This window comes from Zeus faber (assembly GCF_960531495.2).
Source record: "Zeus faber genome assembly, chromosome: 20".
Classification (NCBI taxonomy): domain Eukaryota; kingdom Metazoa; phylum Chordata; class Actinopteri; order Zeiformes; family Zeidae; genus Zeus; species Zeus faber.
Window position 1 is genome coordinate 17,459,191 of NC_137207.1, and position 17,712 is coordinate 17,476,902.

Sequence of the window (17,712 nt, forward strand, 5' to 3'; positions counted from 1 at the left end):
TTGCGTCATTAGAAGTGCAGAAATGATTCCCACCTACTCGGGGAGAATACATTGACCCCTGAGGGAGACTAGATGCAAGACAATGTTTTTTTATTTTTTTTTTTACAGGAGGAATGTCTAAATAGAGGTCCCATTACCACTTCATCAATATACAGCGGAGAGATTGGTAGAAAGTGAGAGCGAGAGAGAGTGTGGTAGGTAGAGAGAGAGAGAGAGAGAGCGAGAGAGAGAAAAAATGTAATGAGTTATAGTGTTCGTGGTGGCCTGAGTTCACAAGCCCCGAATATTCAGATGGTCTCATCTCATCTGGGCGGTGTAATTGCCCTCCTGGAAGCTGCCACGCAGAGCTGCCGTCTCCATGGTGAAGAGTGACAGCTGTTGGATGTTGAGGAGCCTGCCTGGGTCGGCTCCCCAAGTGGGGCTCTCCGTGCAACCACGAGATGTCATAATTAATAGCTATCCGGGGGCCCTAGAGCCTGAGTTTTTGCAGGGTGTCTATATGCGTGGGGTGGGGTTGGGGGGATTATTTGGTTAAATGGGAGCCTAACAGAAAGAGACGCCAGGCTTATTCTCCACTTAACATAATGTATACTTATCATCACATCGCCTTCAGCTAGTAAGCCTCTCTGCCCCGTCCCACTCCCCCACCATCTCCCAACATGTGCCCCTTCTTTTTTTAGGGATCCTTCTCCCCCACCCTATTTGTATTGCGTTTCCCTTCATCTCTCCCCCTACCTTGAGATATGTCGCCGTGGCGTTTCATGGGAAGTTATTAATCTGTGGGGGCCGGCGTTCTCCCTAGTTAAGTAAATATACATGAGCTCTGCTGCGCAAGACACAAGCTTCTCGCGTTTTTTGGGAAAAGAAAATCTATTATTTCAGCTCCTTTTCTCTCTCTCGATCCCTTTTGTTTCTCCATCTCCCGCCCCCTCTCTTCTCTGTCGTCCCAATACTCTCCATCTCTCTCTCTCTCTCTCTCTTTTGCTTTCTTTACCTCTCTCTCTCCCTCTCTAACATGCCGCCTGGGGCCAAAGCTCTCTCTGTCTCATCTGCTGCTTAATTTCACTGGAGCGGCCCTCAGTAATGAAGCGCCTTGATGTACATTTGCCAATTTCTGCCTCTGCCACTGCGGTATAATTGGGATGTGACTAAGCATGAATACCCAGCGCAGGGTTGGTTGACCTCCCGGTGACCCCGCAGAAAGCGCTTTTGTCATAATGGAGGTATTATCTCTCCTAATCTGGGAATGGAGAGGGATTGTCTGCAGGCTGTCATTGATGGAAATCAATTGTCACCTCATTCCTGGTGCAGCTGCAAAATAATAATGATGATGATGATGATAATAATAATAATAATAATAATAATAGTAATAATAATAATAAAAACTAAAATAAAAACAATGCAAATACATTTTTTACATGCGCGTAATGAAGACAATGTCTTTATATCTGCTGCTGTTTTGTGTTTATTGGTGTAGGAGAGCTTCTGGCAAAGGCAAGGGGTGATGGGTTGCTGTTGCACTAGAGGATTGGGTGTGTGTGTGTGTGTGTGTGTGTGTGTGTGTGTGTGTGCGTGTGCGTGTGTGTGTGCATGCGTTTGTGTGTGTGTGTGTGTTGGTGTGTGCATGCGTTTGTGTGTGTCCCAGCCTTTCCCTGCGTGGGCGCACTTGTGTACCCATGCACACGTTAGTGTGTCTGTTAATGACCCTGTAAAATGACAAGCTGAGCTGGCAGTGAGAGTAGTGCTGAGAGAAAGAGAGAGGTAGAGGGAAGGAAGGCTGATTGGGGGGAGGGGTTAAAGGGGGGGGTGGCTGCTCTGTGATTCACCATGCTGTCATGGGGGGGTGGAGGGGTGAACCGGCCCCTGAGTGGCCCTCTCTATTCCCACCTGAGAGGGCTGCAAATGGAGGGGCCGCGTTGTCATTATTTACAGCCCGCAGCTCCTAACCTTGGTTTCGGAGCTCATCACAGCTGAGGGAAAATCAGATTGGACTTGACGTGTTCCCGAGCCAGTGACCTTGATAAGTGTGAGGTGCCTGCAGCAGGGGGTTGCGAGAAGAAGAACTCTGCGTCTGTCGGCTTTCACTGTAGATTTGTGTGTGTGTGTGTGTGTGTGTGTCAGTGTGTGTGTGTGTGTGTGTCTGTGTGTGTGTGCGCAAATGTATATGTGTGTTTTTGAGGATGGTGGAGGAGCAGGGCTGAAAAAAACGAACCATGACCTGAGATGACAGACGGAAGGCCCGCAGGCGGTCACAGACACAGCGGTCATATTTGCTGTCGTTACTGTTCATTTTAGTGTCGCGGCCCGTAAACCCCCCCCCCCCAAAAAAAACTTGGATCGGATCTGCCGTCATTTTAATTGGCACCTCTCCTGTACTGGACAGCTGAGCCTTGGTTAAAGTAAGGAATCTTATCCACGGCGATTTTTATTTTATTTTTAAATTTTTTTTTTTCACTCTCACTTCTGAAGTGGATACCTGGAGAGTTAAAGAAGCACTAAATTACAGATGGGAGCTTCTGAGGACGGGTGATGAAAATGCATTTTCCTTCCCTGCCGAGATGCTATTTGGTTGTGTGAAATGATTAATTTCACACACATACAGGTCATCCCTGAAAGCAGCAACATCTCATTCACAAGGGACCCCCGTCAGCAACAAAACAGGAGGCTGCAATAAAATGAGCAAACATAGCAGTGCGCACATCAATAAATCTTTGGAGGTTAAACCTCAGTCCGGGAGAATTTGAGCAGTCCCTCTCATCAGCCAAGATAAAAAGTCAGACCTGTCAGGAAAACAAGAAATGGCCGGCGAGCAGCCGTGGAGCGCCCCATGACTGGCAGCAGGTACACAGGCTTTCAGAGAGTGCCAGTGTTTGCCTCCGCATGGACAGATCCTTGACATTACTGGGCTTGTGTAAATAAGGAGATGGGACTGTTTTTAGCACATGCGCTGGGGTTAGAATAGAGGCTCTGTGTGGAGCGGGAGCGGTGCCGGGTTGTTTATGACGCCCTCCTTCGTGTGCCCCCGAGTTGGGTGTTGATGGAGGGAAGGGCTGGGATGAGAAGCTCCAGTGTGCATGACATCTGCCTTTCACAGCGCTCGCAACTCAAACAGTGTTTTATTTGTGAAAAGCGACCTCGCTTTTAACAGCCCCTGGTTGTTTTTTTTGTTTTTTTTCCCACCGTTTCGTAGTGGATGATCCAGAAGCCCCACAAGGTCGCAACGTTTTTCGGCTGCATCGGCACCGACCACTTTGGGGAGATCCTGAAGCAGAAGGCCGAGGAGGCTCACGTCGACGCCCACTACTACGAGCAAAGCGAGGAGCCAACCGGGACCTGCGCCGCCTGCATCACCGGGGACAATAGGTTAGCCGCCTCGCCATCACCCCTGACCGGCGAGTGACCCTTTGCAGTTATTACTTTGTCCATTTCACATGTACCGCGGTCGGTCGACCTTCCTAGGCTGGAAGCCATTGACCAGGGAGTCATAACTGGGCTCGCACATCAAATGGAAAAGGCCAGCTTGACTGTGTTTTTCCAGGCCCCACGATCAGTCTCTGCTGCCCCATCGGGTTGTCATTCATCTACTGTGTATGCTGAGACTAGCAAATGTGTTAGCCGGCTGGGCTACCCCCGCTTACACCTGTGGCGCTGTTGTGGGATGGGGGTGATGGTGGTGGTGGTGGTGGTGGTGGTGGGGGGGCTTTAGCACCACTGGCAACCCTTTAAAGCTAGAAATACCATCAGCATGTTTGAGACGGCAGAGGTCAGAGTCCAGCGATACCCCCATATCATCACACGCACACGCGCACACACACACACAACATTAGTACCAGTGAGGCCTTCGGTGCATGATGGACCAGGTGCCGATCAATAAACCTCCCTCACTAAAGATTCCCCGTCTCTCCAGCCCTTCATCCTCCGCTAGTAGAAGTGTCAGTCAGTCAGTGGTGGGCTCCAGCCCCGCTGAACAGTCGTAGTGGGGCTTGTTTGATGTGGGCTCTGACACCTGAAAAGGTCAGGTGCCGTGCGCCGGGAGAGGAGCTCTATAATATTTCTTACAGGTGTTTAACAGACAGCCCAGGAGGCAGGGGGAAAGGTCGCCGGGTGATTGTGGGGGGGGTTTGGCGGGGGGCATTTCGTCCCTTTTGAAAAGTTTGATTTTCAAATCTACTTCGCTGTTCCCAGCACGGTTAAATAAACCTTTCGGTAAGTTTCTTGTGTTTTGGCTCTCCCGCTCTGGTGAAATCCCGTTCTCACAGCGTGCCGTATATTATATTGTGTGTGAGCTGCCCGGTGTCCTTTAAATCCACCGGATAACAGAGCCTATTTTATCCGTTGTGGGCGCACCAAATCCATAGTCCATGACTAAAAATGGGTCGAGCACAATCCCAATTCCACCACCGTATTGTAACCGTCATCTCCAGAGCCCAGATTGACCTCCACCAGCGCTAAGCCACAGCGTACAGCTGTTTCCAACCAGGCCACGGAACAAAGCGAATCTCCACCGCTGTCCGTCATATGTCAGCGTTACGGTTTCACCCCGTGAGTGGCAATGATGTTTGCTCTCGTTTTGATGTCCGCTCATAAAGAGAAAACGCACGAGGACTAGCCGATGAGCTGTGTATGGATAGCACCACCTGTCTCACCCACCCACTCCCTCGCATCCCAGAGCTTGACCAAAATGTCCATTTAGAAAAGGCACTGTTTATTTTGATTTTTTTCCCCTACCCCTTTTGAATAATGGGCCACGTTCGGATGTGTCACGATGATGTTCAATGACAAAAAGCCCCGATGTGTCTCAGCGCTCACCTTTTAACGCCTCTGCCCATGTGAACCTCAGCCATCGACAGTTTACCAATTGGGGGAACAAACGGGGGGCGAAAGAAGGCTCGACGTCTTTATTCCGCCATTATCGCCCTGTTGTGTCGTGGAGGTGTAAAGGAGATTCCGGGGGCCCGCGTTTAGAGGGGATGTTTTTTGAGACAAAATTAAGATGGACGATAAGCAAGGCGGAAGATTTATGGGCTCTGTCTCCGCAGGTCCCTCGTTGCGAACCTGGCAGCGGCAAACTGCTACAAAAAGGAAAAACACCTGGACCTGGACGGCAACTGGGAGCTGGTGCAGAAAGCCAAGGTCTATTATATTGCGGTAAGTGAGAGGCTCTACATTCAAATGACTGTTCCCCCAACTCTGTTGCCAGAAGAGGACAAAATGTTAAGAGTCTTTATTCAGGAAATGCCTCAGCGCGCCGTCTCCATTGTCTGTACATCTATTCATCCATTGTGGAGTGAAATGAGCTCTGTTACCTATTGAGACAATGGCGCGCGATTCTCCCCGTCTCCCCTCCTTGTCTTTGTGTACCGCGTCGCGGCGCAGTGTGAAATTGTCGAACATGCAACGCATTCATTCATTCATTGCTTTTAACAAGCAGACAAGGCAACAGGTGCTGTAAAAATGTGTGAAAATTGATTTCACGAGTTCATGCCCCCTTACCTCTCTTTTGCCAAAAACGCAGACACGCACACTCAGGCGGCCATAACCCAAACACTGAAGCCGCGCGCTGAGGTAATGTCTTAACTTACGGGTACCGGGATAGAATGGCCAGCGACGCTCGAGTTTCACTGTTACGGATTACGTTTAATTCTGGCGGATCAGCCCTCGTCTCTGATCTCGAGTCAAGATGATAGCCCTGAAATTGCACTGCGTTCCGTGCCTTTAAACAGTCCATTATCAGCATAAATCAGCACCGCAGCCCGGCCCGACTTTTCGGTGCAACCCATAATGTCTGAGTTTCTGTTTTTTTTTCCTGTTTTTTTTTTTTTTTTTTGACATTTTATTTATTTATTTGTGATTTTACATTTTTCCTTGACATCAGCACAGAGTATCACAATTAGCCGCATGGGCAACACAAACAAACGGCGTGGAATGGCCTCAGCGGATCTGCCAAATAGAAGATTGCTCTGTCCTCTGGAGTTTGTGTGGTCTATCTTTTTTTTTTTTTTTCCCTCCTTTCTTTTATTTACTCTCTGCTTTGCATTAGCAAACACGGCACATCCTCTGTAAATTGGCAGTTGGTTTTTGCCCACATCCGACAATTTTATGCAGGCGGGGGGGGGGGGGGGGGGGTCGTGTGCATGGGCCCACAATTGGGTGTGTGTCAGTGCTTGGAATCCCAACTCGGTGTTCAGCTTCCCTTCTGGGCCTCTTTGTCAAAACAGGGGGATCATTCGCTTTATTAGAGTTCCATTCGCACTTAGCCAGATACACTGCCACAGCCATTCCAGCTTAATGCCGTGTGGTGTGTCTAGCACAGTGTTCACTAAGGCCCCTCTCCATTAACCTTGTCGAGAGCACTCAGACGTATTTACCCAATTTACAGCCGGATTGTAGAATCTTTCTCGCCGTGTCCCTCTCGCTCGCCTGCTCCTCTTCTCCCTCCCCGACTGTACTAGCGGTATTAATGTGTTTTGTTGATTTCATTAAGCGGCCGTTCGGTGGCAAACGCGCTCTTGTACGCTCTAATTTGTAAATCAAATTAATGAACGGTGCGCGTGTGTGCTCGCAGGCATTTTTGCACGTGTATACGTGTATACGTGTGTGTGTGTGTGTGTGTGTGTGTGTGTGTGTGTGTGTGTGTGTGTGTGTGTGTGTGTGTGTGTGTGTGTGTGTGTGTGTGTGTGTGTGTCTGCGCGCGTGTTAAAGAGGTGATTGATGGCTCTTGGCAGAGGCTCTCAAGGTGCCTGCTACTATGTGGTTGGATTGGATGAAAACAGAATTATTAGAGGGCTCGCGCAGCCAATCTGGCTCATCCGGCGGCGGCGGCGGCGGCAGCCATGGCAGAAACAGCAGCCTTAGCAGAGGCAGCAGAGCTCGGTGGCAGACGCAGAGCAGGGAGGCAGCTCTGCCATTTCTCACAAAGAGAGAGAATGTTGAACTCCTGCCAAATGTTTGGTGGCAGGCTGTTGCTAGGAAATCTGGGTCCTTAGGCAAATCATTGCACAAAGACCAATAACAAAGGCGTGAGGCGTGTGTGTGGGGGGGGGGGCAGCTAAACAGATAGAAGGGAATGGATGTATTTTATTTGGGGGGGGGGGGGGTGTAACAGTTCTGCGGTGTTACTCACAATTAATGTTTTTTTTTTTTTTATGATCTGTTTGCGTTTTTTCTTTCTTCCCCGAGCAGCGAGAACATCAGAAACGGAGGGTAACGTTTTAAAGGGCGATGACTCTAATTGGAGAGGGTGTGTGTGTGTGTGTGTGTGTGTGGTTGTGTGTGTGTGTGTGTGTGTGTGTGTGTGTGTGTGTGTGTGTGTGTGTGTGTGTGTGTGTGTGTCCGTGCTGGCCCAGTTAGCCCCCCCCCCCCACCACCACCCCGCACCACCCCCACCTTCCCGATGCTTCCTCGGCCCCAGCGCCACCCCCGCCCTCCTCCCCGCCTCCATGGACGTTTTCCCCCCACATCTCCCTCTTTCTGTCTCTTTCTCTCCACTTCCCTTTCCTCCCCTCCCTCCCTCCCGCCCTCTCTGGTTCTGCACACACTCTCACGAACACAAATACACACACGCACACAGAGACACACACACACACACACACACACACACACAGTAATAAGCACACTTGGCATGCACACACACACATTCTGCAGCATACCACTGGCTTGTTTTTCTTACCACCGAGCGCTCGGCCTGTAATTTGATCTGCCCTGCTCGACGTGTCCTCCACGATGCCACTTTGAATTAACCCACGGTCCTACAGCCCTCCTTAGCTCGGGCTAATAAAATGGCCCCTCGTAACTTACGCCATTTACATTGGGGGGGGGGGGGGGGGAGAAACTCTGGTTTTCTCTTCTGGTCATGCGTGAAGAGAGTACAGGCTAATAGAAATGGAGACGGGAGAGGGGAGACGAACAAGACAATTGACTGTGAAAAGGCCCGTTAATGACTGGGCGCAGATGGTCAGGAATAACCCAAGGATGTAGGAGGCGCCCGCCTCCGCCAAGTCGTCTGATGCGCCGAGCTCGTCCGATCGGGGGATTAGCCGCACCGCTGTGAGAGCACGCTCTCACGGCAGTGGAAACCCGCCATCTTTTTGCATGGAAGCTTGCTCGTACTGGTGGTTGGCCACTCCCGGGGAAAAAACGAGCAGCGCAACTTTTTCTTTTTTTTTTTTTCAAATTAATTTTTTTTAATTTGGGGGGGGGGTGGTCGTGTTGTGTTTATATTATTTTATCAAAAAAAAAAATTCCGAACTGCACATTGACTTGAAGTAGCGATGCCACACTCTGTAAACGTTGCCACATTGCAGAGAGCATTAATTGGTGGCTGTGTTTCTTGCCCTCGCTGCAGGAGAAACCCGGGTTTCGGTCTCAGTCGGCGTAGCATAATATGCGAGGGAAAGGGAGATGAAGGGAGGGCAAAAGCCAAAAAAAAAAAAAAAAAAAAAAAAGCAAAACTGGCACCACAAGCAGCACGTCAGCCTGCTACATCCCAGAGAAGTACACGTACACACACACACACACACACACACACACAGCAGTTACACACACACACACAATCACTCCACCCTGCCAGCCCTGGCAATTTGCAGCCAAAAAAGCAAAGGGAGAGGTTTTCCACTCACAGAACCAACTGACACCTCATCAGCGAGCCAAAGGGCTGATTAGCACAGAGGTGACTGCGGCTGCCTCTCTCTCTTTCTTTAACACCCCTCTCCCCGCACCACCACCCCCCCCACCCCGCACCACCACCCCCCCGGCCGACACGACCACACTGTCCTCGTGCTGACCTTGAGGTTCTTTTTTTTTTTTTTTTCCCCCCCCCTTCCTTTCCCCATCCCTCTGTTCCCTGTTCTCTCATCGCCTCTTAAGCACCTATAGTCTTCTTTTCCCCACCCTGCATCTTTCTTCCCCCCGTTACTCTGTCTTTCCTACCGCCTTTGCTCACCCTCTCTGTTCTCTCTCTCTCTCTCTCTCTCTCGCTCGCTCGCTCTCTCTCCGCTCCGTACTGCAGCACTCTGCGCTCGCCCCTGTCCTTCCACAGAGCCGGGGAGGGATCACAAGGCAAAATGCAGGCAGCGGCGGAGGAGGAGGGAAGGAAAAGGGGGGTGAGCGGGCGGGCAGGAGAGGGGGTGGCGGTAGGGCGGGGGGAGTGTGGGGGAGGGGGTGGGGGGGGTGGAACTGGCAGGCTCCCCCTTTGTCTGCAGGCGATCAGTTACAGTCTTGGTTGCCGATGAAATTTAATCCCCACCGCATTTACATGCCAAGTTTGACTTCTGGCAAGCCTTATTAAATAGATTTGTAAATCATTTCATCTTGATTAGAATCTATCCTCCAGGGATCAACTTTAGAATTTTTTTTGGGGGGGGGGGGGGGCGGGGGGGGGCATTTGTTTGTGTTTGGTTACGTATACACCGCCGTGGTCCCCGTGCGAAACTCGACGACAGGTAGCGCGGTGTTTGTTTGTGTACAGCATGCGTTTCTCCTCGTAGTTCCGGTTGAGGTTTGAGGGACGCGCTGTCCGTCAACGTGTCTCCCGCCTCCGGAGGTGATGCCGTCCCCCGTCCCCCGTCCCCCATCGCCACGCGCCGCCCCTTCCCCGCGGCGACGAGCCGGCGGGTCCCATTTTTATTCTTATTTTTTCCTTTTATCCCGCGGAACAATGTCATTTCAAATTGCGGCTAATCAGGTGCCATTTCGTAATTGCCGACGCGGCGTCTTTCACAAATATGAATTTGTAATTGCTCAATTACAAGCCGACCACCGTGGTATATACTGCCGCACTTTATTATTATTATTTTTTATTTCTTTCGCTTTTTTCTGGCCCCCCGGGCCCGCAGGATTTCAATCTTGAGGCAATCAAGTGGCGGGGCCGATGGCGCCGGGGTGTTTGCCTTCTCCGTCTAATTCTCTCCCAATGTTAAACACGCGTGCATCTGGGAAGGGAAGTGTTCGTCAGAGGGCCGTGCGTGGAGGTGCACCTGTCTAATTGAGTGCTAATGAGCTGTCAGGAGGTGGGGGGGTGGGAGTGCGGGGGGCACGGGGGAGGAGGCTTGTGATTGGCTCTCAGCGGGGCGGCCCATGCCAATGGGACGTATGGGCTGCTCCCGCCCCGTTGGAGGAGCAGCCAGCTTCACGCACCCACCCACCCCCTACCGGGCCCGGGTGGTTGGGGGTTTGGGAAATGAAGGTGGAGAGGACAAACGAGACCAGTTTAGGAGCCCCCACCCCACCCAGGGGGAAATAAGCTGGCGTGTTGGGTGTTAGCCCTTTTGGGTTTAACTACTCTCTGCTCTGGCATATTGCAGCATTTATTTGCATGATTAACAGCAATATAACGCGGCTAAGCTGTGCACAAAGGCGAGACGTCTGAAGTTTAAGGGGGAATGTTTATGGAGTACGATGTTAGAAATCGCCTCCTTTTTGTTGTAAAAACGCCGCCGCTCGCTTTCCCTCTCGTTGAATGGCACCCGTTTGGAGCCGTCCTCGCTTGGTATCGTTTTTAGTTTTCTGAATCATGCCCTAAATGCTTCAAATTGTCTTCGGTTTTCTTCGGGCTTTCTCATTTGAAAAAACAGAAATAATGGCCTTAATCCATTGTATCTTGAGTAATTGCCTCTTGCGGTGACTTTCTCCTTGTACACCCACGTTACCTTGTAAAAAACGTGTTTTTCTTTTCAGCAGTTAAAACACCATGTCCTTTCACCCTGTATTACTGTGTGCATCTGCTCCGCCGGCACAAGCCGGTTTGTCACCATATCGCAAGAAAGGGGATGAAAAAAAAAAACAAAGTGAAATGGTTCAGACTTAATGATATTTTTTTCCTTCCATTACCTTGACCCTGTGTTTCCGCCCCGTCAAAGCACGTTGAGCTTTTGTTCGAAAGTCCCTTCATTTGTGAAATGTGGAATAAGATGCAGGGCTCCAGCGGTATGGCGACATATGTGAGCCCTCCATAGCTTAATTGAATAGTTGGGGTAATTATTTGTCAGGTAATGTTGAGCAGAAAAATAAATAGCCACACTGGGGCCGTGAAACATGGCTAATAGCCATGTGTTGATTCTCTCACCAGGGAGTGGAAAAACTGGCTCTGCTGGGAAAGTAACTGATTAAGATTCCCATTCTGAAACCGCAGGCGCTTTAGGCTACCGTGTCTCCTGGGGGAGAAGATATCGAGCAGAGTTAAGTGTCAGACTTTGTTATATCATCACGCCGGAGCGTACAGCACGGAATAAATGGCATAGGAATACTCTCCTCGCCGCACAACCCTCCCCACTCGCAGGTCAGCTTGACAGTTTGCGAAACCGGTTGACGACGGCTCACCGCAGATGCGTGTCTCCGCTCGGCACACCCTGGAGTTCACTGGGAATTGTTTCCCTCTGCAAGGTTTCATATTTACCCCTTTATGTAGTTGCAATTTGTTTATAGACCGTAATAAGCCAGCGCCTATCTTCTCCCTGCCAGTTTGGCAGTTGTCCATTGGAAACTGCCTGTGTTTATGCTCAGTTTCTCTCAAAGAGCCTCATGACTTGGTTTGATGATATCCCATAATTATTTAGAAATGTAATCCTTGCGAGAGCGTCGCGTTGAATGGGAACATGGATTGGCTGTAACACCGTTGCCTGGGTTTCAGTCATGCAGCGGAGGTAGCCCGCGTCGGGGAAGTGTTTACTTTTTTAACATGGTCGATTCCCAGATACAGCCTCTGAAAGTGAACCGCCCTTATCTATTGTTTCTCGAGTGTATATTGTAAGCAGCTTTGGAGGCTTTATCGAGACTTAGCCGTCTGCTGCTGCGCTGGTGGAACATTTGGACGTCTGGCAAGTGTCCGATTTTCGGGCGGCACATTAAATCTCTTAACCCAGTTCTCTGATTCTTCCTCTTCCTGTCTTCCTCCGCCTCTGTATCTCTGTCTGCCCAGCGCGCCACCGCCATGCTAACAAGCTGTCTGTGATTTATTTTTCATGTGTGGGCATTGTTAGCCGTTGCCCTTTTTTTTTTTTTTTTTTTTTTTCTTTCCCGGCGTGGTGCGCGCTGCCAGCGGTGAGCCTGGTGCCCGGCCCCCGGAGGGGGAGAGTCAAAACGCAGCCAGAGCAGCTGCACATCAAGTCCACCCCCGCAAAGTCCTCCAGTTTCACTGAAACGGGCCCCGGCGGAGGCCACAACCGCGTTGACGAGCACGTCCGTCTTTATTGGCCAGCTTAAATGTCATGCACTGTGAGCCCAGTCGTCTAATGCCGTCGCCGGCCAATGGGCCTCTCTTCGCAATTACCGCTAGGGCCGCGCGTTCCAACGCGGAGGGGGAGAAGAGAAGGCGGGGGGAAAGGGCGCCAAAGTGCCAAATGATTGTCGGCCGTAAATAAAAAGCAGACATCTCCTTTTGATGTTATATATGTGCGTGCCTCAGTTTCAAATGCTGTGGCGCAATCACATTTGAAAGCATTTTGCGCTCCCAACATAACAAGGGGGGGGACAATCAAAACAATAACTGTGGTTCCTTTTGACAAAGCCCTCGGCTCAAAATTGTCAGAAGATGTAAGCTGACTCATCCACACAAGAAGGGCATGTATCCCTGGGAGCAGGGGGGCGAAAAAAAAAAGCTATGATGAATCCTCCCCTCTGTGTTCTCCTCTCTCCACCGAGGCTGCACAGATTAATTACATGACTAGTAGCTAGTTTAGTCCCATTATTTATTTCTTTTCGTAATGAATAATTTCATTCCCCCGCTCTCCGCCTAGATTTTATTCTGTTCAGGACTTTCTGGCTCGGCCCTGTGGAAATAAGAATGCATTGATTATTTTCCATCTAGCAAATATCCCACCGACTGAGGAATAACATGCCTTCCCCCTAATTGGTTTGTTTATCTTGAGCAACAGACTCTGGGTTTGTTTGGACTCTGGCTGGCATCCACACACTGCACCGCTCCTCTGCATGATTACTCACCTTGGGAGGAGGCTGCTGGAGCAAGGTTGATGTTCCCTGCATAGACATCAGGCTGTCATTCTCCCCCTTTATTTGATGTCATTTGCCAAGACAGATTTGTTACAGGAAAAATAAATTCGGACCTAAAAGGGGTTTGATTTAAAGACAGGCTGCTAGGCGGGGGGGAAATAGGGAGACAGGCGGGATGGGATCGGGTGGTGGGCGGGTGGTGGGGGGTGGTGCGGCTCCCAGTAACATTTTGACATTCTGAGGGGCTGGAGCTGGATCCAAACAAGCTGCCAACAGAAGATGGATTCTGGCTTTATGTATAATTGATAAACTGTATGTTCTAGGTGTCAGCCTTAAAGAGCGAGCTAGGACTATATCAGGAAGCTATTTTTCCTCTCCGAGGCGAGCATCATTTATATTTTTCTCCCTCCCCCGTTCGCCGGCTTATCTTTTCAGTTCAGGAAGCCCCCTTGAAAATTATCGTTTTCTTTGAAGACAACATTCGGGAAGTGGCGCTTTTAGAGCACATCCTGTTCCTGCGCCTATTACTGTAGCTGGTCCAGGGCAGATTGCCATCTGTAAAGTTGACTCTACATCTGAGTTATCAGCGTTGGCCATCTCACTCTTGACACCTAAACGCATTAATATTATCTATGGGCGACTCCATCCTGCTGAAAGCAGCATAAAAGGATTAATGCAGTGCTTATCCTTTTGGAAATAATGCACTTTATTGAGCGGATTTGACACCGTAGAGGCTAATGATGACATTGAATGGAACCGGTATAAGTAATGGTGCATCATCCCATGTCATGCAGCCGGAATGGTCCCTATTTACATTCCGCCAGCTCCGACTGTATTGATTTTGCTGAAGGCATTTGGTTGTTTTCACTGTACTGCGGCTCCTCCACGAGAATAAGTGCTTCCCAATCATCAATGTCCTGGAGGTAATGACAATCCTTGCCCCGCAGGTTCCAGTGACATGCTTGATCATCCTTTACCATACTGTTGTGGCACGATTTCACCTCTGAGCACTTTGTGCAGCAGCAATTACAGTGCATGGAAAAATATATGGCGGCCCATCTCTCCAGCCACCCGCCACAAGGAGTCTCCGGTGTTAATGTGGCCTTGTCCAGTGACATTGATGGTGACAAATCCATATCCGCTGGTCAGATTTATTAGTAATAACAGACTGAGAAGAGCGAGGTACTGGCTTTGCACCCATCATTTTCCCTTTCCACGGTAAAATTGTATAAAGCTTTTCCCCCCTCTTAAATCTCTTATACACAAGGAGGTTTTTTTTCTTTCTCTGTAGTGCTCAAAGTGCCTTGATTCATGTTTTTTTTAAATGTTTTCTTTACCTGTATTTCTTTGTACAAACTGCTGGATGGCGGCGGCTGGGAAGGGAAACAGGATGTATCTCCGCGTGGGGTCTCTAGGCTTTACCATGCAGGCGGTATTTAAATCAAGCACAATAATAAAATGATTGTACCTCACTGGGAAGGCGTTTCCTTGAACCCATAGAGTGATTTGATTGCAAAGAGGTTAAGGCGAGTTAAACAACTATAATAATAAATCTGTCACAATTTTAATAAGATGAGCCATTTTGAATTGGAAGTTATTGCCCTTTGGAACGGGTAAGTGGCTATTGGGGGCACCTGACAACATTGGCAAAGTTCTGGTAACTAGTGCTTTCCACTAGGTTTTATTCTTTAAAGTATAAAGTAGGAATAATTTTTTACCACATACTGAATACTTCTGTGTATTTAATTACTTGTCGGCCATCCTCTCCCCAAATCAGAAAAGCAAATCCTTGTTTCTGGTTCACATCAGCGGTAGCCTGTTTCGTAACACACCCGACTTAAGTATGTGCCCCCTGGAGAGACGTCCGCCCCTCTCGGCTGCTCCGGTGTGTTCGCGTCTCGGTGTGACCGTGCATGGATAGGGGAGATGGACACATCCGATTAGATACAGTAGATGCGGCAAAACCCCGGCCATTTGCGCGTAGAATGTGATTTAGTTGCGCGGTTCGCGCCAGGCTGCGAGGTCGCACCGGGGCTCCGTGATGGGTGAGGGGACGAAGCGACGGTGACAGCGGGGCGGTAATGGCTCCGAATGAGGAGGAATGACCCCTCCAAGGCAACCCTCCCGGAAGGCGGCTCGCAGCCACCCCTGTCCAAATGCGCCGCGGAATGAATTCTCCTTTGCACCTTTGCGGCTCCATCCACAGAGCTATTTATAGCTTTGCCAAACAAAGTGTTTGGGGGAAAAACGGGACGCTCGCGAATATCCTCTCTTCCCTTTAATTCGCCTCAAACGGCGTTGTGCTGCCGACGATGGTGAGACGTCTGCGGTGAATGGAAGGAAGAGATGAAAGAAAGGCCTTTGTCGTTTGGCCGCCAACGGGGGGAGAAGCGGCGAAGATTTAAGCCAACATTCAGTCGTGTGATCGGAAATCGCACGTCCCGCTCTGTTTTCCACCGGGCCGCCGATGTTGCCTCCCTTGCCCCTTTTGCGCCCCGGCGTCTCCGGAGGCGAAACGTCACGTCTACGACTTTGGCTGGAGAACACTGCAGTTCATGAAAAATGCATCCGCTCAGCTCTGTTTTCCCCCTGAACCCCGCATCTCTGATACTCTTGTCATATCATATCCATGTCATGTCAGCGTATGTATTAATTATGTAGCGAGCGGCAGTGGAGGAGACCATTGATGCATCCCTACAAGGAAGTCCTATGCAAATGGCTCACAAATCATCGGAAGACATAAACGAGACACGATTAAGGATGAGGAGCCACTTTGGTGTCAATCCCTGGAAGTGAATACGTCTTAACCTGTGTTTATAGCAGGCGTTCCGGGGGAGGTGTCTTTATTTATTTATTTTATTCTTTCTCTCTCTCGCCTGCTCCTCCCCTGGGCCACGTTTTTATTTTTGGGCCCGGTCCCCAGCGTCGAGTTGCCCTCCATTCCGACCGCCGCCGCGCCGTGACTTTTTTTCTTTTCTGGTTCAGCAGAGGTGTTTGACACCCGGTCGTCCCGCCCGGGTTTGGTTTCCATTTAGCTGGGCTTTTGTCCGGATCGCTTGACGCGTTTTCCCCGCCAAAACGACACCCGACAGAACCTGAGAGAGAGGACCTGGACGGTTCCTCTGGATACGCAGCTGTTTCCTTCCCGTCGTCCTCCTTCTCCCATACTAACTAATGGTTTCGATTACAACCGATGCAAACACTTTGGCGGTATTAATCTTCTTTAGGAACCACCACCACCAATCAATGCTTTGGATCAAAAAATAAAGATAAAATAGACAACCCTTTAGTGTAACATTATGACGCCACAACGAAGATTAACATTAGCTCTGTGGCGATGTGATCGTGTGCTTTTTGCTGGCACCGTCGCCACCAGCGGCGGAGTCAGCGGCGGTCCGTGTTTACTAATGCTGGAGCGGTTGTCGTGCGGCGCCATGATTGCGGCGGTTTCGGCGGGAAGGATTCGTGGAGTTCAAAGCCCCTGACCCGTGCGCGCAGCCTGGTTGCGGACGTGTCCAATGAGGCCGACGCTCAAATGAAGCCATCACGTCTGATTTGCGCAGGCCCTCTTTTGTAATTTACCCTCATTTTCCAGGCGACGGTGCAACCTGCGCTCGCGCCGTCCCCGACGTATCTGATGGTTTTGCGATTGGGTTTCGAGTTTCCCCGCAGTGGAATTGTTTCTTAACTTTTGTAATGTCGCGCCATGTTGCGGCGAGCGGACATTTTCCCTTTTTCCTTTTCTCGTGCATCCAGTCCAAACAGTTTGTGCAGAGCTCCCCCGTTGAAGTGACTTGTGATTGAAGCGTCTGACAGATAAAGGAACTCAGAACATCACATGCTTGATGTGTGTGTGTGTGCGCGTTGGGTTTGGGGGTGGTGGAGGAAATACTGGGGGTTTTCCACATGCTGCCCAGACACATCTCACACATATTGAGCTTGTCTGTGCTCATCTTTGAAGATGCAAATGTGCCAACCACATGTAACCAACCACCCAGAGAGAACGCTCTGCTGCTTTTCTCAGGGTTCTTAAATGGCTGCCAGTGATCTGCAGCAGCCATTCCTGCACTACTGGTTTTGTTTTGGGGGTTTTTGTCATGAAGTGATCCATGCTGGATATTGAAAAAGAAATCTATACGTCAAAAACCACACTGAACATCCCCATGACTATAATAAAAAAATTAAAACTTCAAACTGATTCAAACTTTGAATCATTAGAATTATTCATCGGTATGGGCCGGATATGGGGCACGGTCTCACAATTTGATTGAGATACAAACTGTCACAATAAGGTTCTATATCCATATATCGATCTTTTATACATAATGAGAATTCCTACCGATCAGTAAACCATCTGACATGCATCACGAAAATATTTCATGGTGCAAATTCGGTCGAATACAGAAATTTAATATTTAAGTTTCATTTGTGACTATGGGGGTATTCAGTAAAAGGTTGCATAACCACCAAACAAAGTATCGATATTGCAATTTTTCGAATCGATTTGTATAATCGATTTGGAAATGTATAATGTATTGGAGTACTGTATCAATTTTCTTATTTTATTTTTGTATATTTTTTTTTTCTTTACCAGACCCTGTAACGTCCACCGGTACTATCAGGTTTGAACCCAAACTCAACGACAATGAGACAGAGCAAGTAGCAAGGAGAGTTCAGTTCACTCAAGTCAACAGGCAAGGTCAGAACCAGGAGATCAGGCAAACAAATGGGACGAGGCGCAGGCAGGGAAACCCAGGTCCAGAAAGC

The 17,712-nt window shown here is 49.5% G+C and overlaps 1 protein-coding gene across 3 annotated transcripts in view; it reads left to right on the plus strand.

The window, feature by feature from the left end:
- adkb (adenosine kinase b) overlaps window positions 1-17,712 on the plus strand; it is a 90,862-nt gene that overhangs the window by 37,718 nt on the left and 35,432 nt on the right. For all 3 annotated transcript variants that reach the window (XM_080021734.1, XM_080021735.1, XM_080021736.1), the window contains 2 exons: window positions 3,191-3,363; window positions 5,040-5,148. In XM_080021734.1, the coding sequence (XP_079877860.1) occupies window positions 3,191-3,363; window positions 5,040-5,148 (282 nt within the window). The remainder of the gene's footprint in view (window positions 1-3,190; window positions 3,364-5,039; window positions 5,149-17,712) is intronic.